The sequence below is a fragment of the Callorhinus ursinus genome, unplaced genomic scaffold (genome assembly GCF_003265705.2).
Source record: "Callorhinus ursinus isolate GAN/ISIS: 27379988/994484 unplaced genomic scaffold, GSC_fseal_2.0 scaffold1, whole genome shotgun sequence".
Lineage (NCBI taxonomy): Eukaryota > Metazoa > Chordata > Mammalia > Carnivora > Otariidae > Callorhinus > Callorhinus ursinus.
In genome coordinates this window covers 50,503,389-50,529,278 of record NW_027397063.1, presented here as the reverse complement: position 1 = coordinate 50,529,278, position 25,890 = coordinate 50,503,389, and the positions used below count along the sequence as shown (strand labels likewise).

General features: G+C 43.7%; 1 protein-coding gene across 11 annotated transcripts in view; it reads right to left on the bottom strand.

Moving 5' to 3' along the window:
- Positions 1-11,595: 11,595 nt before the first annotated feature.
- The window catches only part of SIDT1 (SID1 transmembrane family member 1), a 90,427-nt gene continuing 76,132 nt past the window's right edge, over positions 11,596-25,890 (bottom strand). For 7 of the 11 annotated variants that reach the window (XM_073893497.1, XM_073893500.1, XM_073893502.1 and 4 more), the window contains 6 exons: positions 22,628-22,704; positions 19,368-19,414; positions 16,395-16,500; positions 16,193-16,303; positions 15,135-15,248; positions 11,596-13,514 (listed from right to left, as the gene is read on the bottom strand). In XM_073893497.1, the coding sequence (XP_073749598.1) occupies positions 13,452-13,514; positions 15,135-15,248; positions 16,193-16,303; positions 16,395-16,500; positions 19,368-19,414; positions 22,628-22,704 (518 nt within the window). In that variant the 3' untranslated portion in view covers positions 11,596-13,451. Of the gene's footprint in view, positions 13,515-15,134; positions 16,304-16,394; positions 16,501-16,791; positions 18,878-19,367; positions 19,415-22,627; positions 22,705-25,890 lie in introns of those variants that run through there. The other 4 variants (XM_073893495.1, XM_073893508.1, XM_073893501.1 and 1 more) reach the window with 3 other exon arrangements.

Genomic DNA, 25,890 nt, shown 5'->3' with positions numbered 1-25,890 from the left:
CCGAGCCACCCAGGCACCCCCAACTTGGTTACATCTTACAAGCATGAAGTTTGAGGGGGGGAGAAAACAAGTTGCAGGGGAGCTTGAACAGCATAAAGTGATATAAGCTTAAATTCCTATAAATCAAACAATTTATTGTTTAGGGATACCTACAGATGTGATAAAAATTATAAATTAAGGAAATGATAAACCCAAAGTTCGGGATAATGGGTGCTTCTTAGGAAAGGAGAGAGGGGGATTGTATTAAGGAGGGGTTCTTCAAAAGCACTGGTATGTTCCATTGAACTGAATAGTAGATACTCAGTTGTTTATCTCACTTACACCTGAACTTTTTGTTTTATGAATGAATAAACTACATTCTAATATTAAAATGAGTAAAATGAGGCTGTTAGAGATTATTTATTCCCATATCTCAATAAAGCTGTTCTTTTAAAGGTCTTTCCACATACATACATACATACATACATAAATGTCTTTCCACAAAGAAAACTTCAAGCCCAAGTGATTTTAGTGAAAAATTCATCTAAATATTAAAGGAAGAAATAACACTGATCTACCCAAACTCATGAAAGAGAGAAAGAGGAATCACTTACAAACTTGTTGTAGGAAGTTAACATAACCTTGATACCAAACCTGTCACAACTTATAGCAAAAGAATAGGCCAATATTCTTAAGGAACATAGATGTGAATATTCTAAAGAAGATGGCAGCAAACTGCATCTAGTGATACAAGGAAAGAATTGTGTGTCATGGCCGAACGGGGCTTACTTCAGGAATACAAGGTTAACATTTTAAAATCAATTAATGCACTCACTGTCTCAGAATAAAAGGGGAAAAAAAACACATGGTAACTCAAACAGTTGATAAAATTCAGCATCCATTCATGGTAAAAACTCTAAACAAAATAGGAAGAGAAGGGAACATTCTAAGTGACAAAATATATCTACAAGCCGAACAAAACACAAAACTACAGCTCATATTATACTTAGTGATTTCCCCTGAAGTTAAGAACAAGACAAGGATGATCGTTATTTACCAATCTATTCAGCATTTTATTGATGTTGCCAGCCAGTGTGTTACCAAACAATAAAATTACTCAAAACTGTACAATATTGCTGGCAGAATAAAGGATACAAATATCAAATCATTTTGTTGTACACCCAAAACTTACGTAATAGGTCAATTATATCTCAATAAAAAAAAATCGAAAGCTTACTATAAAGCTCCAATACTTAAAACAGTATGATATTGGCACAAGGAAAGATAGTAGACCAATGGGAAGGAACAGAAATCTCAGAAATAGATTACACATTGTAGTCAATTGATGACGAAGATGCCAGTTGCATTTCAGTGAGTGAAAGGTGGTATTTTCAATAAATGGGACTGTAGCAACTGGATATCAGTATGGAAGGGGAAAAATCCTGGGCCTCCTTATTTCACACTATACGCAAAAATTAATTTGAGTTGGGTCACAGACCTAAATGTAAAAGGTAGAATACTACAGCTTCTAGAGGGGTGGTTCTTAAAATGTAGCCGCCAGAACCCTGGGGCTCTCTGAGGCCCTTTTAGGGAATCTCTGAGGTCAAAGTTATTTTTATGACAGTACTAAGGTGTGACATGCCATAACCATATTGACATTCGCACCGATGGTGCAAAAGCAATGGCGTGTGAAACTGTTGGTGCTTTAGCACAAATCAAGGCAGTGGCACCACTACTGTGCTAATAGTCATTGCCTTCCTGGGTGCCTGGGTGGCTCAGTCGATTAAGCATCTGCCTTCGGCTCAGGTCATGATCCCAGGATCCGGATCCCTGCTCAGCGGGGAGCCTGCTTCTCCCTCTGACTCTGCTGCTCCCCCTGCCCGTGCTCTTTCTCTCTCTCTCTCAGATAAATAAAATCTTTAAAAAAATAGTCATTGTATTACTTTAAAATTTTTTTTATTTGAATATAGTTGACACACGATGTTACATTAGTTTCAGGTGTACAACATAGTGATTCAATTTCTTTTTACATTACTCTATGATTGCCACAAGTGTAGCTACCACCTGTCACCATACAATGCTATTACAGTACCACCGACTATATTCCTTGTGTTTTACCTTTTGTCTCCATGGTTTATTCATTCCATAACTGGAAGCCTGTATCTCTCACTCCCCTTCACCCATTTTGCCCCTCCCCCTACCTGCCTCTTCTCTGCAACCATCAGTTTGTTCCCTGTAGTTATACATCTGATTCTGCTTTTTGTTTGTTTATTCGTTTGTTTTGTTTTAGGTTCCACATATGAGTGAAATCATATGGTATTTGTCTTTCTCTGTCTTATTTCACTTAGCATAATACCCTTTAGGTCCATCCATGTTGTCACAAATGTCACGGCTTCATCTTTTTTATGGCTGTGTAGAATTCCAGTGTGTGTGTGTGTGTGTGTGTGTGTGTGCATCAGTCATACCTTTCTTATCCATTCATCTGTTAATGGACACTTGGATTGCTTCTATATATTGGCTATTGTAAATAATGCTGCAATAAACATAAGGGTGCAAATATCTTTTTGAATTAGTGTTTTCATTTTCTTTGGGTAAATACCCAGTCGTGGAACTGGGTCAGATCATATGGTATTTCTATTTTTAATTTTTTGAGGAAGCTCCATACTGTTTTCCACACCGGCTGCACCAATTTACATTCCCACCAACAGTGTGCAAGGATTCCTTTTTCTCTACATTCTCATCCACACTTGTTATTTCTTGTCTTTTTGAATCTGACAGGTGTAAGGGGATATCTCATTGTGGTTTTGCTTTGCATTAACCTGAAGATTAGTGATGTTGATCATCTTTTCATGTGTGTGTTGGCCATCTGAATGTCTTCTTTGGAAAAATGTCTACTCGGGTCCTCTGCCTATTTTTTAATCAGATTGGTTCTATGGTGTTGAGTTGTATAAGTTCTTTATGTATTTTAGATATTAACCCCTTATTGGATATGTCATTTGCATATATTTTCTCCCATTCTCTAGGTTGTCTTTTTATTTTGTTGATGGTTTCCTTCGGTGTGAAAAAGCTTTTAATTTTGATGTGGTCCAAACAGTTTATTTTTGCTTTTGTTTCCCTTGCCTTTGGAGACATATCTAGAAAAATGTTGCTATGGCCGATGTCAGGGAAATGACTGTCTTCTCTTCTAGGATTTTTATGGTTTCAGGTCTCACATTTAGGTCTTTAATCCATTTCGAGTTTATTTTGTATATGGTGTTGGAAAGTGGTTCAGTTTCATTCTTTTGCATATAGTTGTCTAGTTTTTCTGGCACCTTTGATTGAAGAGACTGTCTCTTCCCCTTCATATATTCTTGCCTCCTTTGTCTTTTATTAATTGGCCATATAAGTGTGAGTTTATTTCTGGGCTCTCTATCCTGTTCCATTGATCTATGTGTCTGTTTTTGTGCCAGTACCATACTCTTTTGATCACTACAGCTTTGTAGTATATCTTGAAATCTGGAATTATGATACCTTCAGCTTTGTTCTTCTTTTTCAAGACGTTTTGGCTGTTCAAGGTCTTTTGCGGTTCCATACAAATATTAGTATTATTTGTTCTGGTTCTGTGAAAAATACTGTTGGTATTTTGATAGGGATTGTATTGAGTCATTGTACTTTTTTTTTTTTAAGATTTTATTTATTTGAGAGAGAAAGAGAGAGCATGAGCAGTGGGGAGGTGCAGAGAAAGAGGGAGAAGCAGGCTCCCCACTGAGCAGGGAGCCCAATGTGGGGCTCGATCCCAGGACCCCAGGATCATGACCTGAGCCACAGGCAGATACTTAACCGACTGATGCACCCAGCACCCCTTCAGTCATTGTATTTTTAATCATCATAAACTCACAGTAAAAAAAAAAAGCCAGTTTCACTTTAGAATGTCCTTGATTAAGCAATACAGATTAATAATTTTGTTAAGTCTTGACTCTTGAGTACAATTCCTTTTAATATTCTTTTTAAACATTGCATTAATATTTAGTATTCTGTGAGCACATGGAAAGCAAACATCATGCACATTTGCTGAAAACCAAAGTATGGTAGTTGTTGTAGGAAAAAGCACTAGTGTTAGGATTCTGGGATGAAATAGTGGCTTTCTTCATGGAATGCTAGTTTTAGCTGAAAGAATTACTGAAATCTATGGTTTTTCAGACTTGGGTATTTGGTAGACATTTTCTCAAAAATGAATGAAATGAGCTCATCATTATATCCAGTACTGTGAGCTTGAAAGTCTTCCATTAGAACCTTTCTGATGAAATCACTGGTGGTATCAATGAATAGTATATATTATACAGTTAAATGTGCAAATGTTTGGAAGATTTGTACAATTCAGTGAACAGAGATTTTCCAAGCCACCAAAGCATGCTGTTAAAGGATCCATTCAAACTGCAAGCTAGACCAATGCATTTTAATGCAAAACATGAAGAGTTCACTGATGATAGTTTCAAATTCCACATTGCAACTAATCTTTGGGAAACTACAATTTGTTGAGCTTTGGTGGAGTATTAAAGAAGAATATCTACAATTATCTGGAAAAGCTGCTCCCTTTTCCAACTATATATTTCTGTAAGGCTAGATTTTCTTCGTGTACTTCAAGCAAAACCCATACTGCAGCAGAATGAAAGCATAAACTGATACAAGAATCCAACTATCTTCCAGTAAGCCAGACATTAAATAGATTTACAAAAAGGTAGAACTGCCACTCTTGTCACAATTATTTTTTTGTTTTGGAAGATATATTTTTCATAAAATATGTTCTTTGTGTTATGTAATGAGCTTATTGTTATCTTTAAATGACTTAATAAATATTTGTGAATTTTCCATTTTTATTTCTCACATGGTAAATATTGATGGCTATAACTCATAAACAAAATCTCTTTGGGTCCTCAGTAATCTTTGGGAGTGTACATAGGTCCTGAGATCACAAAATTTGAGAACTAATATTCTAGAAGAAACTATAAGAAATATGGCCTGGCCACAACCATAAAAAAATCGTTAGATGAGACTTCATTAAAAGTGAAAATTTCTTTTCAGCAAATCACATACTAGCAAAGATTATATATATCAAAAAGAAAAAGACTCATAAGCTAATTTTAGAAGTAGGCAAAGAACTTGAAAGAATCATTCACATAAATGGCCAAAAAGTTTATGAAAAGGTGCTCAACATCAGCAGTCATCAGAGAAATGTGAAATAAAATACAATGAGATACTATTACTCTCAAACAGAAGAACTAAAATTGAAAGAGCTGACAAATGCAAGTGTTAGCAAAGATATGGAATAATTGGAACTCTCATGTGGTGCCAATGAGGGTATATATTGGTATAACCACCTTGGAAAATTGTTGGCAGTATCCTTTAAAACTAAAGATTTACCAGGGGTGCCTGGCTGGTTCAGTTGTATAGAGCGTGTGACTCTTGATCTCAGGGTGGTAAGTTGGAGTCCCATGTTGGGTGTAGAGATTACTAAAATAATAATAATAATAAATAAACAAGGCAAAAAAACAACTAAAGACTTACCTACCCTATGACTCAGCAATTCCATAGTGCACTCTGTATATAGCCTGGAAGAAATGTTTGTATAAGTTCACAAAAGACATGTATACGAATGTTCACAGAAGCTTTTTCTACAGTGGCCAAAAACTGGAAATGACCCAAAGATCCAACAATAGGAGAATGGATAAATGAAATGTCATATATTCACAAAAAGAAGGTGTTGATACACATGAATGAATTTCACAGATATCATATTGAATGACAGAAGCCAGGCGAGAAGGAGCATATACTGCGTAATTCCATGCATATGAAGTTCAAGAACATGCGAAATTCGTCTATACAGAGAAAAGCCAGAACAGTGGTTATCTCTGGGGCAGGGATTTGACTTGGATCAGGCACAAGGATGTGGGAAACGTATCTCAGGGTGGATGCTGGGTACGTGGGTGCATATGTGTGTGCACGTGTGTTATGTAATATAGTTTATACACGCCTAAAAAAAAGGTTAAGAAAAAACTGCAGAAGTCTGAACTGACGGTTTTCTCTTGGTCAATTTCTTGAATCGGTAAAATCTAAAAGCTGTTTTACTGTCATTCTTTAGAAAAAGAAAAGGAAATGGCAGTATTTTGTATCTGGCTCCTGTTCCCTGCCTGCGTGACTTTGGGCAAGCAGTTTAACGTTTCTGCATCATAGTTAATTTGTTGGAACATTATCTATCCTACCTCACAGGGTTCACATGAGGGACAAATGAAGTTTGATATTTGAAAGTGTTTTCACCCAGTTGCAAAGGAATATTGGAATGTAAAGTGGCCAATTATTTTCCAGGACCTTCCTCACTTCTTTATCCCTTACCCAAGACACTGAAATGCAGGGAACACTAGAATACAGTTTGTTGGTCAATGTCAACAGCTCCTTGACCTCTTCTTCTTTCTGTGAGAAATTAGGGAGATAATGCTAATTTGCTGCCTACTTAAGTTCAGAAGTCTGGTAGGTTGGTTCATTGGTTAGCAATGTGCCACCGATGTTCTCACGATCTAGTAAGCTACAGATTTGGGGGAAGATAATGAAAATCCAGCCTTTAACTAAGTTTGGGCTGGGCAGGTCAGGTTTTGTTTTTGTACATTGTCTTAATCATATTCATATCTGTGGTTTGGAAAGAGACTGAAGCCAAATTGTGACGGTGGAGAACTTGCTGCTTTAGGGAAGTTTTCTGGGAACTCATGATTCAATTAGGTTAAATCCCATTTTTTTTAAAAGATTTTTTTTTAAAGATTTTATTTATTTATTTGAGAGAGAGAGAGAGAATGAGAGATAGAAAGCACGAGAGGGAAGAGGGTCAGAGGGAGAAGCTGACTCCCTGCCGAGCAGGGAGCCTGATGCGGGACTCGATCTAGGTACTCCAGGATCATGACCTGAGCCGAAGGCAGTCGCTTAACCAACTGAGCCACCCAGGCGCCCAAATCCCATTTTTTTTTTAAATGCTGCTGAGTGGCAAACGTGCAAATACACATTAAATATAAATAATATATATATAAAAGCCCAACAGACAGCTTAGGATAGAAGAAAATTGGTCAGTATATCAGTGTTTCAAACCAAGTCATGTTCTTTTTTTGGTTTTATTTCAGGACACATTTAAAAACATTTACCACTACTATCATTGTACTTCCAATGGAGAATTCCGATTCCCCAGTTCAATGCAGGCTAGTTCCTCAGCCTCAGTTTGGTGAGATGAAACCACTCTCTTCTAGGAGGGGAGAGCTGGGACCCGTCCCCACGTCGGAAGATGGTTCAGCCACTGACAGGAGTGGTGGATTCTGCCTGATCTATTGGACCAGCATAGATCAGTCTGAGAGGCAGCTTTGGAAGACTTTTTGACTTGGCGATTTTCTGGGTCTGTGAATGTTTTTTAAGAAATAGAAACCCACTACATTCCTGTGCTTTTGCTCCGTTGTTAATTTTGTTTCTGAACCAGCAGGCTTCCAGTGGAAACCTGACACCTTATGCTGCATGTATTTTAATCTAAAATGGATCATTGGGCCTGTACCCCTTTGCCAAGTACGATCACTGAATTTATAAAATGGACTTTGGTTTTTAACGTTACAAGCTCAGAGACGAAGCAACGGCCCTCCCGTGAATCCAGCCGTTCCAGTTTAAGAGAGCCAAAGTGATCCAAAGCCGTGGTTTTATCAGTTGGTTTTCCCAAGGCACGGTAGGTTTCGTTGTTAGTCGGGTTTATATAAGAGACACACATCTTCTGAATTTTGCTGAAACCTTCTCTTTTTGTTAATGTGTTCAATAGTTACATAATTCTAGGCTATGTGGTTTGCACATATAGATACATGCATACATGAGAGTAGAGCCTGCCTTACAACACAATCGGTCTTCCCTTTCTCTGGTCTCTTAAACTACTCCTTTTGGGCTGTGAATCCAGGTTTCTGCACCATTTGCTTCATCTAGTCAACAGTGACTTAAGTGTCGGTTTCCCCATCTGGCAAATGTAGAAACAGTGCCTACTTCACGGGGTTAGGGGGGATGTGGGGGGGTGTGGTGTGGGGGTTCAGGATTAAAGATGGTAATGTATATAAAATGCTTGACATGATAACTGATGACAAATGTTTGCTGTTTTAATGATCAGTTCTGTGACTCTAATGTTCTAGGGTTGGAGGTGGGAAGACAATGGTTTCCAACAGCAAGACCCCACTAAAAGGGCAGATGGAAAACTCAGTCTCCTGCTTGTCCTCCAGCAGGGATGGGTCATTGCAGTTCCTCAGAATTAGGGCTGGAGCAGTTTTTGCTTCCTCGAGGATGGATTGAGAGGATCTCTGTTCTCCGCTGAGATCAAAATTGGGACTTTGATTTTCCTTATGAAAAATTGGACATGGTCAGTTCAAGTAGGAGAGATGCTATGTTGTATCAGCAGCAAGTTTAGGGCTTCACATCTGGGGATAAAAATTGCTGATACTTATGTGGAATTTTTTCTGCTTTGCGTCTAATGATAAGATTCTCAGAAGGCCACTCTCTTGTTGGAGCACTTGGCCCACTTATAACTGACAAATTGTGAGGATGTGCTTCACATCCATCTTCCGTTTTGGACCACAAGTGACTCTTCCCTGTGATGGAAGAGACCATGTGTTTTGCCCACTGCTGCGTCCAGCTCCTCACAGAGCCTGGCCTATGTACTTCTTGACTGACTATTAGCCAAAGCAGTATTTCAGATTCCATGTAAGTGGACAGAGAAGAGGTGAGGAAGGAGGGGTTAAAAGAGAAATGGATCTCCTGAAAATTAGGTTACTTTATCAGGTGTCCTATGTTGAGAGAGAAGCAGAGTGAACCTCAGGTCTGAATCGGTCCTCTTCTCTGAAGGGGCCTGCCTAGGACTGGGGACTGAGCCTTATGAAAGGCTTGGATAGGCAACATAATAAAAATCACAAGATGCAAATCAACTTTCTTCTGTGATGGCAATGTTACAGAGAGCTTTTGAGTTGTTTTGGATAACTCGGTAGCCATCTAAAAATGACTTCGGCTCATAAAGAATGTGGGAAGATAGGGTAGAGGAAGGGCCCCAGGAGCAAGCCGTAGTGGCCTTGGCTGTTAGACTTCTTTTGTCCTGACTTGAAAATCTTTCACGGTTTGAATCTCGTATTTTTTAAATCAAAACTATAGTGCTGAACAAGAGTTAAACACCTAGACTTTATTTAGCCCTTGACTGAGATGTGATACGACTTCGAGGCTATTCTATGTTAAAATATGGTGGTTATTTTTCATCACCAGTGAGATGGGTAAATCTGAGATGACAAAAACTTTAAGGTAATGAAAAGGACAAAGGATAGAGCCAAGGAGTTTTTTAAAAATTGAAGTTCAGGGAAAATGATGAAATCCCCTACTCTAGGGATATTTAGGAAGAGGGTAGAGTCCATTTCCCTGAGATTGGGAGAACAACAGGTAATTCTATGTGAACAGTGGTAACCATTTAGTCTTCCTTGTGTTTCAGTAAGAACAGCAAGACTACACTTGAAGGAAACCTGTTAAAAAGTCCACCCTTGGAGTTCACAGAGTAGGGGTCTCTTCTCGCAGAGGAGTCCCATCTAAGCAAACTATTACTATGGCTCTTTTAGAAACCCATGGTGAAGGCTGATCTGCAAGTCCCGTGAAGCCTATTTGAATTCATGTGTGTTAAGGCCTAAGGTTTAGCAGGCACTTTACCTCATTGAAGCTGGTGCTTTAATACTGAGGGGACATTAAAACCTAGTCACACAATATATCCTGTCTCCACCAAACAGCGTTAACCACCACCACAAAAAACCTACCATAAACTGGGCAGAATCATGCTAAACAAGGCTTTTACATTGCTTCAGGCAGAGGCAGACCATATCTTTACTCATAATGCTTTTCCTTAGTTTCACCAGCGATATTAGTCATTTCAAAACCTGGGTGAGCTTCTCCTGCTTCTTTCTGGGACCAGTTCTGTTTCCCACAGGCCGAAGCCTATCTACATGCGGGCTGAACATCCAGGCTTTCCCCATAGAGCATTTGGTGACGGGGCAGGGAGGGTTGGGGGAACATTTGCGCAGGGCATTCCCTGAACCACAGTAGGAACTGCTACTCGAGAAAGGAGAAAATCCAGGTTTCTTGGAGAGTCCCGGGGCAGAGATGGTGGTATGATGAGGTGTGACACACAGAGCCGGATTTTCCACTTGGCTGTAGCTTTGGTAGTGATTTTTCATCTAGGTTGGAGTAAGAGTATTAAGGGCCAGAGGCAGTGATGTGCAGCAATAAAGGGCAAGGGGGCCCCGGGGCTGGGAGGTTTGATATCTCTGGACATTATCTCTGAATGCAAAGAGCTCCCTCCGAAAGCCCTTCCGGGCCTCCTGGAACTGAGGGCAGGAAACGGAACAGCGGGTGTCAATGGAGAGCCCCTAGAGGAGAGAGAGGCCAGCCTGGTGGACAGGCTGCCCCGCAGTGGGGTTCAGGAGGGGCGGGGTGCGTGACACCCTCCTCTGTCCCCGCACTACCCCTGGGGCTCTGCACATCTCCACTTCTGTCTCCCTCACGTAGCGAACGTGACAGGAGAGGATCAGAGAGCTCCAGCGATTTGCCCCAGGTCACATAGCGAGCATGTGAACATATTTGGTCTAAAATCAGACTCCAGAATCTTTCTCAGACTCCACCGTTCCTTCCACGAATAATGTTTATCTTTGTTTCTCCCTTTCTCCCAAGCTTTACCAAGAGACACTATCTCCCAGAATGAGAAACATCTGGATGTTGTTGGGTTCGCTGACACATGCATTTGGTGACCCCACAGAACATTCCGGCGGCTGCTCGGAGCTATGAAGGAAGCGGCTGCTGCTTTCTCTGGCCCGGGGAGCTGGCTGGGTGAGTGCCTTCAGTCACGGAAAGTCCCTTCCCCAGATGGACTCTGGCTTTCCACCGGCTTCTCCTGCTTCTAAAATAAAACCGGGCTAATCCCTCAACCATGCAAGGTCAACAGGTGGGCTTGCCCCTCCAGCATTCGTCAGAGGTGTGAAGAGGTCACTTTTTTATGTGCATGGCTTCGCTCCTCTGGCTGCCACACCTCTGTCCTGATCCCGCTGACCGGCTCTGATTACTTCTGTGCCTGCTCGGCCAAAAGCCTCTTCACGGTCGCTCTTTTCTCCGGTTAGCCTCTTGCTGAACTTGGCCTTCAGAGTTACCTTCGCTTTTCTTTAACGAGCAACGTCCGTGAGCGCAGGCGCAAGCCGCGTGGGCACTGCCCTACCTGGGGACTGGGGGCCATTCGGCCGTGAAAAGCTCCGATTGCCCCCCTCCGCCCCCCATTCCTATCAACCCCACGGATGCAGTCGGATGACTTCCTCAGGTCCTCCGGCCGTGGCGCTGGGGCACTGTAGAAAGAACTAGCCCCAAGTATGTTTAGAATTGATAGTTCTAAGAGCAGGCTTGGTCTGCGTTTTCAGTCCTGCAGTGGTGAAGAGAACTGACCACAGCGTGTGGGTTTACAGCGCAATACAGACGTGATGAGAAAACAGTCAAGAACACGGCAGCGCCCCGCCCCGTTTCAGAGCCCCGCCCCATTCCCACGGACACATTCCCCAAACAAGCAACTGCACGGGTAACGCATGTCATGGTTTATTCACTTTGGGCCACTCGAACAGACTTTGTCCACATTTCCTTAGTGCACTTTTTTTTTTGGATTTGAAACCATCAGTACATTAAAATAAAAGAATTAGGTCAAATATGCCATAAACAGTTTTGAAATTTGTTTTAGATGTTAGACTAACACCACCATTTAATAGGTGGCCTTCGTGTGGCCTATGGAAGCCAACAGTTTCTAAGGAATAAAGAAGAGCAGAAAACCAAATATGAATTTGGGGGCATTTTAGAAAAACATATCACAAAAAGCTTCATTAAAAACATCTTTGCATTTTTAAACTTTTCTAACTTCCAAAATGTGATTTTGAACATTATGCAAATATTTTAGAGACAGAATAATATATTTTTTAAATATCATCCATTTCTCTAATGAACAATCAGGAAAATAGGTGACAGGTGACTTCAGTTTCACAGGCAAATATATATGGGGTACACATTCATATGTCTATTTTCTGATTACATCTTACTCTAGGTAATGAGGGTGCTTGGTCCAAATGGGGCTTGTCAGGAGCAGAATTGCCAGACAGTGTGAGTGAAGTGCGATGCTGAGCTCTGCAACACTTTACTGGGGGAGAGAATGAAAATCAGGTGCAACCAAAAAGACAATCCTCAATTGGCTTGCTCTTCGCAACTCAGGAGGATGAGTAAAATGTGTTCACCCTGAGAGTTACTTTTAGAGAACTTCAGGGAGAAAATCTGGAGCCCCTGATCAGCATAAAGTGGCAGGTAGGGGGCTTGGTTGGTGGTGGAGGACCCCAGTGCAGTGCCCCTGGTTAGAGCAATTATTTATTCTCCACAGGTGATGTGGGCACAGAATTGAGCTGTCTGAATTGGAGGCACGAGGAAGCAATTTCACCTTTGCTGCATTTGCCTCAGGAGCCCATGTCCTTAGGGTGAGGTCTGTTTGCTTGATGCTGATGTCGCCAGTCTGTCAGCCCTGTTGGTCATTCCTCTCTTGCTGCTAGAAGAGTTTCTCCTGTTTCCCCTTCTGCCTTGGAGCTGAGGGGGTAACAGGGCCTTCCCAAGAAAGCGGAGCCTGAGTTGTGGGGTCAACACACAGGGGTGAGATGAAAGACACTAAGAAGTAGGTAAGCACCCAAGCCTTGGTCCCAGAGACAGTCACCTGTGAGGACAGGTGTGTGACAAAGCCCAATCCAGAGCCCTTCTAATGGGATCAGGAACCTGGGGGACACATACAGCCTTCCTTCCAAGGAGGTGACTGGCTGGTCCTACTAAAATATCTATCCCAGTTGGGTAGGGGGTTGGGTTCAGCCCTCCGCCAGACTCTGAGGAATCTGCGTCATCCCTGGACCTCAGAGGAGCGAGCTGGTGCTCTGGGATGTCTAGAGCAGCAGATGTAGTGGAGGTGCAGAGGGGTCCCCCTAAAGTGGGCAGGAGACCTGAGCTGCTGGCCTCTCTGGGCCTAGAGGCAGCTGGATGAAGCGTGCAGCATTGTTCTGCCCTTGCTGGCAAATGTTGGGTAAGAGTGGGAGGGGTCCCGAGACATTGAGTTGACTTTGAGGCAGCTTTTGTCCACGTCTAGCTCAGGGCTGCACACGGGAGGGGATGGGGGTCTCTTGACTCTTCAGGGTTTGCCTATGGCCATACCCGTGGCTTCCCCTCTGCTCTCCTTCTGGCAGGCTAGAGTCTCCCTCCAGCCCCTCTCCTTCCTATGGGAATGCGTGCAGAGCTGACTCGACAGAGCGGGAGTGGAGTATCTGGCAGTGGTGACTTTGCGGCCGTCCCTGTATTTTCTTGAAACAGCACCTAGATCGACTGCTCCCTCTCCCTCTCTTAAAGCTGGAGGCTCAGAAGACAGGGATCTGGTTTCTGTGGACCACATCCAGGTCATCATCCAGGGTTAACAGAACCTGGAATGAGAGGGACAGAGAGATGAAGCCAGGGTCAGCCGCAACCTTCTCCCTGAGACTCACACAGGCTGACGTGACCGGCGCCCTTACTTGCCTTTGTCCCCTACAGCTTTCTGCAACGCAGCGCTCTCTACAGGCGATTATTAGGATTACAGAGTTTACGTAGAAATTAATTCAAATGTTTATCAAGGGTCCATTATGTGCTATTCTAAATGCCAGAGATAGTTTGGAACACAAGAGACAAAACTCCCTACCGTTCTGGAGCTTACATTTGAGAGACAGCTTCAGACATGAGCAAATACATGTAGCATGCTAGTGAGGTGTGCTAAGTACAGTGTTCAAGGTAATAACACGTAATAAAAACAGTAATGAAAATTAGACCATGGAGGGAACACAGGAAGTATGGGTTGGGGAAAGGTAAAAAAGTGCCGATAGAGTGGCCAGGGAAGTCATAACTTAGAAGGGGACATTGGGCTTAAGATCTAGAGGAAAGGAAGTCTTGTTGCATAGAGTATTGCTATACAAGAAATGCACACCCCCTCCTCCATTTTTAGTTCCCTCTACCACTGCTCTCTTCACGTGGAAACTTTCACTCCTTTTGTTGTCTCTGTCTCTCTAATGAAAGTGTTTATCAGAAATAAAAGTCACAAGGAACGAGGTTTAGGCGGATTGTTGAACTTCCCCGGCTGGCCACGAGGGGGCAGCCCCACTCCACTCTCGAGGCTGCGCGGCGGCAGCGGAGGGAGCGCACAGGTCTCGCCGTGTTGTTACTTGCCAGCAGAATCCGTGTCCAGGCACCGCGGACTTTTAATATGGAAAAGTCTCTAAATGAGGATGAAAGGATGCGAGGAGTGATCATCCAAGGCTGTTAGGCCATGCATAGCTTCTGGAAAGGTGTTTGGGCCAAAAGAAATGGAGGGATTACAGGAGAGATCTGGGGCCGACTGGTGAGAAGCAGCAGAGGCGCCTGGGCGGATCTCCTGAGCGCTCTAGGAATTTGTAAAATATCTGTAAGATATTCAGTGAGACTGGGAGAGGGGGAATGTGAGGGTGGCACAAGTATGTTACCCAAATGTGAGTGAATGCCAAAAGTGATTCCCGGGGCGATTCAGGGCATGTGAGTTCTAACAACCAATTCAGCCCAGACGTTGTGCCATTTAAGAAAAATCATTTTGTCACTCTGTCTTAAAATATTGGAGAGTAAAAGGAAAACGAAAATAAAGATCTAACTGAAGGAGAAGAAATAAAATAGTCTGTATGTTGAATTACAATGAGGAATCGGAAAGGGAAGTTCGAGAGAAATACAAAAAGGTAAGGAAGAGGGGGAAAAAAAGTATGGGATGTGAAGAAAGAAGAAATTAACAAAAAGGTATTTTTAGGGGCGCCTGGGTGGCTCAGAAGGCTAAACCTCTGCCTTCCACTCAGGTCATGATCTCAGGGTCCTGGGATTGAGTCCCGAGTTGGGCTCCCTGCTCAGCAGGGAGTCAGCTTCTCCCTCTCCCTCTCCCTCTGCCTCTCCCCCTGCTCCATTTCCCTCTCGTTCACTCTCTATCAAATAAATGAATAAAATCTTTTTTAAAAAATGTATATTTCTTAAAGAAAAGGTATTTATAAACTCACCAAGAATGAAAAAAACAGGGCAGTGGCAGAGAGGAAGTGCCAGATGTCATGGTCATCAAAGAAATCCAGCAGGATACACTCCCGGTTCCTCTCCCGGGATTCAGCTGGGGTGTCCTGGAGGAAGGCGAGGCAGGACGTGAGTGAGCATTCCCACAGTTCAACTGTTTAGAGGACTGAACATCCAGAAAGCTACAAAAAGGCTACTAGATTAGATGCCTGGCTCCAAAAGTGAGCTTCCAAGAAAACCTGAGTCCACGTGAAAACTTGTACACAATGTTCACCGCAGCAGCATTCGTAAGAGCCAAAGAGCGGAAACAATCCAAATGTCCATCAGCTGATTATAGAGGAGAAGTGCTGTCTCCACACAAGTGAGTGTAATTCAGCAGTAAAAAGAGATGGCTACGGATATGTGCTACCCCACGGATGAATGCCTGAGCCAGACTCAAAGGCACATGTTGTATGACCCATAGATATGAAATGTCCAGAACAGGCAGAGCTACGAGACAGAAGAGAGACTGGGGGTTGCCTGTGGCTAAGGCGTGAGGGAGAAGTGGGGAGCGACGGCTAATGGGCGCAGGCTTGCTTTCTGGAGTGATGAAAATGTTCTAGTTGATTGATTGTGCCGGTGGAGAGAGAGCTGAGGCTTCCTGTCTGCTCCTGGGTATAGCCCTGGTTTCCTAGGCCTCCGCTCTCCTCTCTATGCTGCGGGTTTATAAACGCCGGCAGCTGGGGATCTGTTTATGGATGTGGATTATGAAGAACACACACGTATCAAGGTTTTTGCACACGTTAAACATCCACTGGGGGGAGGATCGTCATACAACACATAATGAAGATCAATTCTGTGGCGTCTGGAGGGCCCCCACGTCGACGAGGTGGGGCCCTGACGGTGAGGACCGCGTGCCGTTTATGCATGGATAGGAAATACCATCCCTTTTAGAGAAAGCTTTCATTTCAAAGACAAACAGCCACAAGCACTCGAAGAGAGGGAGGTAGGAAGGTCCACAAGGCAAGATGGAGGGAGAACATTTTCTTTGCAAAGAAAACTGACTTCTTACCTCCCAGCTGCTGGGGTTCTGGAAGAAAAAGTACAGCGAGGCGGCCCACATCACAACAGTGGCCACGATGCAGAGGAGCGGGGTCGGGAGGAGCTTCTCTGAGCTGCGAAGCTGTGGGTGGGAAGCAGATGTTGCCAGGCTGGGGTACTGCTTGTGCAGGGCCCCGGGCTGCCGGTGGGGGGCCCCCAGCGCCCACTCTTACCTTCATGATGATGTAAAAGGTCAGATAGAGCAGCAGGTTACAGATGAAGATCCCCAGCATGTAGGAAGCAAAGTCCCTGGGCCGAAAGATCAGTCCACAGAGCGCACTGAGGTTAAGGAGGAATGACTTTGTAGGCGTAAAGGTGGATTTATAACATTCTTGGCTGCTTCACTCCCCACTTGTATTTTGGGGAGGAGGGGAATTAAAAAAAACCTTTAACCTATGTAAATTACTACACCTCCTTCAGACCTGGCATTTTTGATGGTTGTAAAGTTCTCATAAGTGGATGTACCACAATCATCTTTCCTCTCTAGATGTCTTGCAGCTTTTCATTATTCTAAAGAACACTGCAATGAATAAATGAATACCTTCAGACATAGCGTGCTTTTCTTTTCTCTCTTTTTTTTTTTGGCATTTAAGATTAGTTCATAAGACTAGATTATTAGAAGTAGAAAAATATCTCAAAAGTTGGCTGGACACACATTATCAAATTTTTGCTAGCTGTCTATGGTTTTTAAATTAATACCAAAGTTTATTTTGATTGGGGTTTAGCATTAGCATTTAGCATGTTCCAAATTTCTATTCAGTTACAATAAAACTCTTTATTATAGAACCCTTCCTATGTCCTTGTTTTGAAAAGCTTGTTTTTAATAAATACAGACACACACACATACATAGTTGGATTTCTATCCTCTCCATGCTGCTTCACTAATTTGTTTCTAATTTCTAATTTTGGGTACCTGTGTTATTATTTTAGAATATGTTATATTATCTGGTTAGCCTAGCTTGTACTACCCAATATGGTAGCTACATGTGGCCATTAAATTTAAATTAATGAAAATTAAATAAAATTGAAAATTCAGTGCCTCAGTCACACTAGCCACATTTCAAATGTTTAGTAACGATATTTGGCTAATAGCTACTGTAAGGGACAATGCCGTGTAGAAGATTTATATCATTCCAGAAAGTTCTGTTGGATAAAACTGGACTAGTCATTGTACTCCTCTGCCCTTCCTTCCTTCCATTAATCTTCTTTTGTGAGACCTTTGGAAATTTTGTGCTAAGTAGGAAAATAATTTCAGAATAAAATCCCATTAATTCCAATTTTAAGTCAAAATTTATGCATTAACTTGAGAACTAATATCTTTACAACAGTTAATCTTCCCACCCAGGGCACGACATCTCTCTTTGTTCAGTTAACTTTTCCTTTTTGTCTCCTAATAAGGTAATTAAATTTTCTGTAGAAAGAGTCCTCCTGTCACTCAAAGTTTATTCCTAAGTATTTGAAATGTAAAGCTCTTATTAATGGACTCTCTTTTTGTTCACTTTGTATTCCAACCAACTTTGTTCTGTATAATATAGGAAATTTCCTCCTCCCAGAATTTGAATTCTTCAATGTACCAAAACTCTTGTAAGCTTTTCACTGAGATTCATCCATTATTAGCACTTGCCACATTTGGTTATCTCTCTTTCTCTCTGTGTGTGTACCTACAGATGTACACGCACATCTCTCTCTCTATGTGTGTACAGACACACACACCATTCTTCTTCATGACTGTATGAGAGTGATTCCTTTTAAAATAACATTCAAGGTTCATGTTAAATCACTCCATGTCTTGTCATGTCCAGGAGAAACTGAGGATGGAGGAACAAAGAGGAAGGTAACCCCCTCCCAGGCCATCACAGTGTTGGTGTGTCATCACACCTCATTCACCCCTGCAGGCCTGGGTGCCCAAGGAGCTCCTGTGCAAGAAAAGAGAGGCCATTCACCTTGTCTTGTGAGCAGATGATGGGTTTGGTTTTGGTTACGTGAGAGGCAGGGACAAACCAGGTGATTGTGAGCACTGGGGACATGGTTATCGGTTGCTTCTTATCAAGCAGTTGGTCCCTTTCCTCCTACCAGCACCCAGCACCCTGTCTTATAGTCATCAGGACGGTGGGGTCTGCCCTCAAAGAGTGGTCAAGAAGAGCACCACAGGTGAGCACTGCCAAGAACCACCCACCTTGACGTATCCCTACGTAAAGGAAGGGTCCTTCACAGGTGTGGATCTTACCCAGAGTCATCCCTGGGTGACAACACTATGGGAAGATTTTTCCAGAAGCATATGCCCCAAATAAGATTTGAATTCTCATGACCAGATTCTGGCTTCCCCTGAAGGTGTGCCTCTTCTTCCATTCCTTTCATGTCTTAAAGGGGGACAGGGGGATGGAGTCATCTTTCCATCAGAGGTCGCTGACCTTTATAGTACATCAGCTAAGATCACGAATAAAAGCAATTAAACTTACTGATTTTTTTTAGGGATTAATGAAATATCTCACTTACATTCTAAAGTTGAGAACAGGTTGTATAAAATAGTTACAGATAGCAAAATATATGTCTGTTGTACTGTTCTATTTTGAAGCCATTTGAAGAAGAAAAGCCAAGGTGATAATGAAGGGAAAGAGGAAGAAGAAGGACACTGGGGTGGTAGGAAGATTGAGACCTACAGGGAAAGAAATAAATAGGAAAGAGACTTGTACACACACACACACACATCCACACCCACACCCACACCCACACTTAGTAAGAAACGGAAATGTCTACTGGGTAGCGTTTATGGAGAGTTCACAAGAATTTAAAACTATGCTTCATTTGTGCATCTACTGTCGTAATCTCTATCATCTAACTATTTATGTAGTCTGCTGACATAGATAACAAATTTGATGTTGGTCTTGTTGAGCAAATGAACGCAATGCATCAATGCGTTAAACTCAACTCAACATTTGAGGAGAGGCCACTGTCAGTACACTAGGCTTCCTAGTGCATTCTTTGGAGGAGGAAAAATACCTTTCTTTCAAGTCCCTAGAGCAGGCACAGTCCTACACTCACCTTAGTTTCAGATTTCCTTATAAAAATGACAGCCAAGGAAAGAGAAACCACAGTGTTACAGACATCAGCAAAGAGAAAAGACGTGTCTTCCTAAGGCTACTTACAAGGACCCGTTAAACAGATTCCCCACGATGAGCAACACCATTCTGTCCTGGTAAGGAAACATCAAATGAGAGGCTGCACGCATTGCTTTTCTTTTAACTTACCACAGGGGAAGCATCGATTACGGGAGAACAGCTGCCCGGTGGAAGTTTCCATGGTTCTGAGAGAGCTGCACCTGCCCTCAGACCCTAATCCCCCATGAGAACAAAAGGCAAGGCCTGGGACTGAATAGAGTGACTTTGTTAAAGAAGATGTGGTGAGTAAACAGGACTCTTACTGTTTCCCCCCAATGTGGAGGGTCGCTGGGCACTTGGGGCCCACTTCTCGGTGAGCAGGTTGGAGGTGTGTGCAGCTGATGAGTAGTTAAAAGCTTTCTGCTCCTGGTGTTCCCCTGTGTTGTGTTACTTCGTGGGCCATGAGGCGGCTCTTGGGACTCGGATGGGAGGTGCTGGTTTCCTATCCATTACTCTGGCTCCAGGGAGGCCCTGCAGCTCCCAGGCTCCTGGTCTCTAAACACACAGCCTCAACACTAAAGACATTGGTAGTGGGGAAAATAGGAAAGGACCATCTCAAAGGAAAATGGCTCTGACAGAGATTAATTCACAATCTGGTCCTGCACATTTGCATACAACTTAAAACTTCTGGTGGTTTCTGATTATACTTTAATTTGCATGGCCTCATCGACTTTTTAAAAGTGGCAATTCCCCCTGGGCGCCTGGCTGGCTCAGTTGGTTAAGCGACTGCCTTCGGCTCAGGTCATGATCCTGGAGTCCTGGGATTGAGTCCCGCATCGGGGTCCCTGCTCGGCAGGGAGTCTGCTTCTCCCTCTGACCCTCTCTCTCTCTCAAATAAATAAATAAAATCTTAAAAAAAAAAAAGTGGCAATTCTCCGTCTTTGTGGGTGATCCATTCGGTTTGGAGGAAATATCTTCATTTAAAAAAATAAATTCATCCTGGGGTGTCTGGGTGGCTCCAGTGTTAAGTGTCTGCCTTCGGCTCAGGTCATGATCCCAGGGTCCTGGGATGGAGCCCCACATCGGGCTCCCCGCTCGGCGGGAAGCCTGCTTCTCCCTCTCCCACTCCCCCTGCTTGTGTTCCCTCTCTCACTGTGTCTCTCTGTCAAATAAATAAAATCTTAAAAAAAAAAAATGAATCCATCTATCAGAAAGGCTAAAACATTGGCCCCACCAAATATCAGTGACGATGTAGAGCAACAGGAACGCTCATTCATTGCTGCTGGGAATGCAAAATAGTATAGCCACTACGGACGATGGTTTGACAGTGTCTTAGAAAACTAAATATATTTTTGTCAATATATTTTGACAAATATAATTTGTCAAAACTCAAAGAATGTACAAGGGCAAGAGTGATGATGATCGGGAAACTGCCCTCCTAGGTATTTGTCCAAAGGAGTTTATAACATAGGCCCACACAAAAACCTGCACACGGATTTTTTTTTTTTAAGTAGACTCCATGCCCAGTGCAGAGCCCAATGTGGGGCTCGAACTCATGACCGTGAGATCAAGACCTGAGCCGAGATCAAGAGTCAGATGCTCAACCGACTGAACCACTCAGACAGCCCTGCACACAAATTTTTATAGCAGCTTTATTTGTAATTGTCAAGTTACAAATTGCCCTTCTGCAGGTGAATGGATAAACAAAATGTAGTAATGCATCGAGACCCTGGAGTAGTATTCAGTGCTAAAAAGTAATGAGCTACCAAGCTATGAAAAGACATGGAGACATCTTAAATGCCTATTATTAAGTGAAAGAAGCTAATCTGAAAAGGCTAAATTCTATATTATTCCAGCTATATGACGTTCCGGCAAAGGCAAGACTAAGGAGACAGTAAAAGGTTCAGTGGTTGCCAGGCATTGCAGGGCGGGGGGGTGGGGCATGTGTGGTGGGAAGTACAGTGGAGCACAGAGGATTTTGGGGGCAGGGAAACTACTTTGTATGATACTGAAGTGGTGAATCCTGTTGTTACAAATTTGTCAAAACTCAAAGAATGTACAAGGGCAAGAGTGAACTGTAAACTACGGACTCGGGATGATTATGATGTGTTCATGTAGGCTCACTGACTCTAACAGATGTGCAGCTCTGGTTGGGGGTGTTGATAGTGGGAGAGGCTGTGCATGGGTGGGGGAAGGGATTGATGGGAAATCTCTGTATTTTCTGCTCAATTTTTTGTGATCCTAAAAAGTGGCTCTAAAAAAATAGTCTATTAGGGAAAAAAAAAAAAGCCTGCGTCACTTAATGTAAGCAAGCAAACAAAACATTAATTGCTCTTCCTGGCTCACAGCTAAAGCATGCTTAACTCTCAAAATACTTACAGGTCCTACTGGATTTTTAAGTTCTCCTGTGAATAAAACCCTTCAGCCTCAATCCCTTCAATTTTTAGTGCCTATAGCTCCTGCCCAAGCTCTAGAAGGCTGAAATACTCCTTTATGTAAACATCCTTGGATCGTAAACTATTAACAGGTACTTAGGGAACTCCTGTGTGCGGGCCCCAAACAGCATCACCAGTTCTGGTCACAGCATCCTGTAAAGGGTGGGGCAGTGACTCAAGGGACGTATGTAGCCTTCCTAAGGTCACTGGCCAGTGAGCCAAGATAGAGCTGGGACCAGGGCCCCAATCCCTCTGTTCTGTGTAGCAATGTACAATATACTGAAAACAATGATGGTGAATTTTTAGGACTTGTATTTCAGCCACTAAGTAATAACCATCATTTGGAAAGAATATTCTTGCCCACTGTAAAAATCAAACAATGTATAAAAATCAAACAAATGTATAATGTGGAAAGCGTAAGCTCTTACTGAAAGCAACTGGAGTGACAGGTGCCCCAGTTTGCTTGGGACAGGCCTGGTTTGAGCCTGCTGTCTTGGTACAATTACTGAGTGGGTGCTCCTTTCCCTTCCCCAAGTGAAATAATCATACCTCTTTGGATGATTTTATACACGGATGCCCTGCCTTGATCCTTCCCCACGGCAATTGTCACTGTTTAGTAGTTTTCTATGTATGCACATATGTTCTCTGTATACACTAGCAACATTTCATGTATAAAAATAGATCCATCCCAGCTTGCTTTTTCATGAGCGAGAAGAGTAAGTAACATGCTTCTTCCCCCTAACTGGACCTCAGCCACCCTAGGCCATCTGGCTCTCTTGATTTAGGGAACCTGAGTGTCTGCCCCGAGCCTGCCCCTCCTCCTGTTCCCTGGCTCTCTGGGAGAAGGACAGGCACACCGGAGTGCGCACGTACCTTGTACAGAGGTCGGCCGCACTGCTGGGCGAAGTCCATGTAGAACACCATCAAGGCCCGTCGGAAAAGCCCCAAGTCTGCCGATGACACAATTGCATGGTAAGGCCGAGTCAGAGGCCATGCAAAATACTCCCATATGGCCCAAGCTTGGAGGGCCAAGATGATGTCGCCTTCACCTTAATGCTTTGCACACCTAATAGGTCAGCAGTACATGTTGGCCTTAAAAAACAGAGCCTGCGGCCCCCGGGGGCTGTCCCGCGAGGCAAGCGAGATCCAGGCATCACCCTGCAGAACGGCAAGTGAGGTGGATACAGTAACAAGCGCTCACCAATAATCTGGGCGACTGACCAGCCCTTCTGTGGTCTCCTTCGGCTAAGATTCCCTTTGTTTACAGTTTACTCCAGTGCTGTTTCCTTCAGAGCAGAGATGTGATGGGGCCCCTCAAGCTGCCTTAAAACATCTGCACTCTCTAGAGGATGGGAATCTTAGCTTGCAAAAATTCTACTCTGTATTTCCCTGTGTGGTTATAAATCAGTAAGAACTGAACTCAGGCGTCCTAAAGTCTAAGAAGCATGCTCAGAAAGCCTAAACTTGTGCGGAAGCTGGAATCAAAGGGATGTAAGTTAAGATGGCAAGCAAAAGATAAGGAAAGAATTTTTAAATGCGAGCCTTCAAAAGCACAGGATGAAACACACCAAGAGTGTGTGTTACGATTGTTGTATCACAACAATGTGATTGTATCACAGAGTGAGGGTGGCAGGTGGAGCTTCCTGGAAGCTGTCTACCCTTGCACACATCACCAGGAAGGCTGGGGTCTGCTCAAAGCAAGCATTTCCATGAGGGTGGACCCCAGCTCTGTTGTGAATGCTGTCCCCCTTCACGTCTACCCCTGGGGTCAGTGGAACCAGACCTCACTAGACAGGATATGCTGAGGGATGGAGGAGGGAGGGGTGGGTCCATGAAGTAGCCCAGGAGAGGCACGGGGCAGGCTGGGTTGGAGTGTATCCCTGCCCCTGAGCCCCTCTCTGCCACCCCCCCACCACCCACTGAACCTGCCCAAGCTGGAAGGGGTGCTCAGGGAGCAGCCTGGCAGGACAGCCTGGTGGGTGGCTTTGTTAAGAAAACAACCGAGAACCCTGGGAAGGGTGGCTGAACGTTACCTGTACCAGACACATCTGAATCAGTGGGAAGCGGAGAAGAAATGAGAAAAGAAAATGACATAAGAAGGTAGCCAAACAGGTAAACTCCTGGTCATTTTGTTTTTCTCCCAAAATGATGACTTTCGTTTTCTTTTCCAATTGAGAAAAAAAATAACGTTTGCTCATCACAGAGAACACAGAATCTTTCTGCCTGGCTCAAACATTCCCAAGTCTACTATTCCTCAAAGAGGGAAGCAGACGTCTGTCTGTCCCCATCTCCTTTGGGCACCACTTGCACTGTGCACTCCGTCCTCTCTCATGAGCAATCCCTGCCATCCCTTTCTCCGACTAGCACAGTTGTGACCTGGGCAAGTAGCTCTATGGCTTTCTGTCCTCCTTATGAAATGCTCTGCCCCATCGCTGCTGTCTTTCCTGTGTCCACGGTCATTTTCAGGTGTGGCCTAAGGGCCACAGAGAAGGGTGTATGTCATTCTAGAAAGCAGAAGCAGCTTATAAAATGGGCAGAGAGAGGCTGGTGTTGGCTGAGCCACTGTCCACTAACCCAGCTTCCCGTCTTTGGACTAAGTTTAGTTGTGACCATTGTCACCATAGAATGGCACATTTTCCTTTAGACGCCGGTAAATCTGTGACCACTTGAGGAAGACTCCCTGGGTAGAGAAATTGAACATACTCAGTGATGCTGTGCACTGGCTGTCCTGCATTTACTTTGGCCACGCCTCTGTCCTGCACTGTGCCCCCGGGGAGGCAGACTGCAGGACCCTGTAAGTGGATTTGCTCCCTCTCTATGGATTTGGACAATGGGAAACCCCAGCAGGAGACTGGAGCGGCTCAGGACGGGGAGTGAGCGTGGAGTATTCATCCACATGGTGCCCTCCCTGTAAGGTTGCCTCAGACTGGCCCATGTCTGTCAACTAAAGGTCACTGTTTCCTTCAGAGTGACTTCCTCTCCTTCCACATTTTGGTAACCACTCCCTCCCTGTTCTGGTAACCAACCCCTCCCTGTTCTATGGGCTCTCCTGCTCCTGACCCCAGGTTGCCAGGCTACCTCATTCACTCTCCTCTACCCCAACCTCGTCTAATGAATGGTCCCTTTGTGATTAAATCTTCCATCTTTGGGTGTGACATCTTTTTCCTGGTGAGACCCTCCAGACTATCATATGGTCATAATATAATACATTCCATTTCTCCTTTTTAAGAAGGTAAACTAATACAGTATGGCATAATGGTATGGGGCAAAAGTGGTATAAATATACTAACACCTCCGTTATGTATTACTCATGGTCACTAACGTTTCATTTATCTGTATTCAAGTTTATTTTTCCAACTCTGGGAGAACCCAGGAGTAGGCAGAACAACCGCGCTTCAGATTATTTCCCTTTTCAAAGTTGACTTTGTATGACTTCACTCACCTTTGAGTCTAGAGGTTGGGGCGTGACCAGAGCCCCTAACCAAAGCTCTATACAACCAGTTAGTGATGCTTCCACTGGGCAACTTGAAGATATGTTGGGTATGTTAACGCCAAAGGCAAATCTACTGACTGAGCCCAAGGGGAAAACTAAACTGCCAAAATTGTTTTATTCAGCTTTCTAATCTTAAAGCTACTTGTTTATGTAGAATCATTCTTAGACCTGGCCCTATTTTAAAGGCCCTCGCTCCCCAGTGAGTGAGGGGTCTGCCAGGCGAGGGAACTATTCCTTCTCCTTCTGGGCAACATTCTGAATTCCCAGACCCCAGAATTCCCTGCCCAGATGGACTTGAGTCCATTTGCAGAGCCTACGTAGCCCCCTTCCTCCATTGACCTGAGGGCAGATGGTGCTGCTAGAGTGAGCACCTCTAGGGGCAAGGAGTGGCCACCTGGATGTTGGGCAAGAATGTTCATGTACATACCTGTGAGAGCCCTCAAGATGCAGGACAGAGCCAGAGTGGAAAGAAAAGACTGGTAGAGGATGGGGACCAGCTTTGTTCTAGATTGTTCTTGAGGAACTGACAATTTTAAATTTGCACCTGGACCTTCTAGGTTATAATGAAGGCATATCATATTTATCAGTTTGTTGGTCTTCCTTCCTTCCTTCCTTCCTTCCTTCCTTCCTTCCTTCCTTCCTT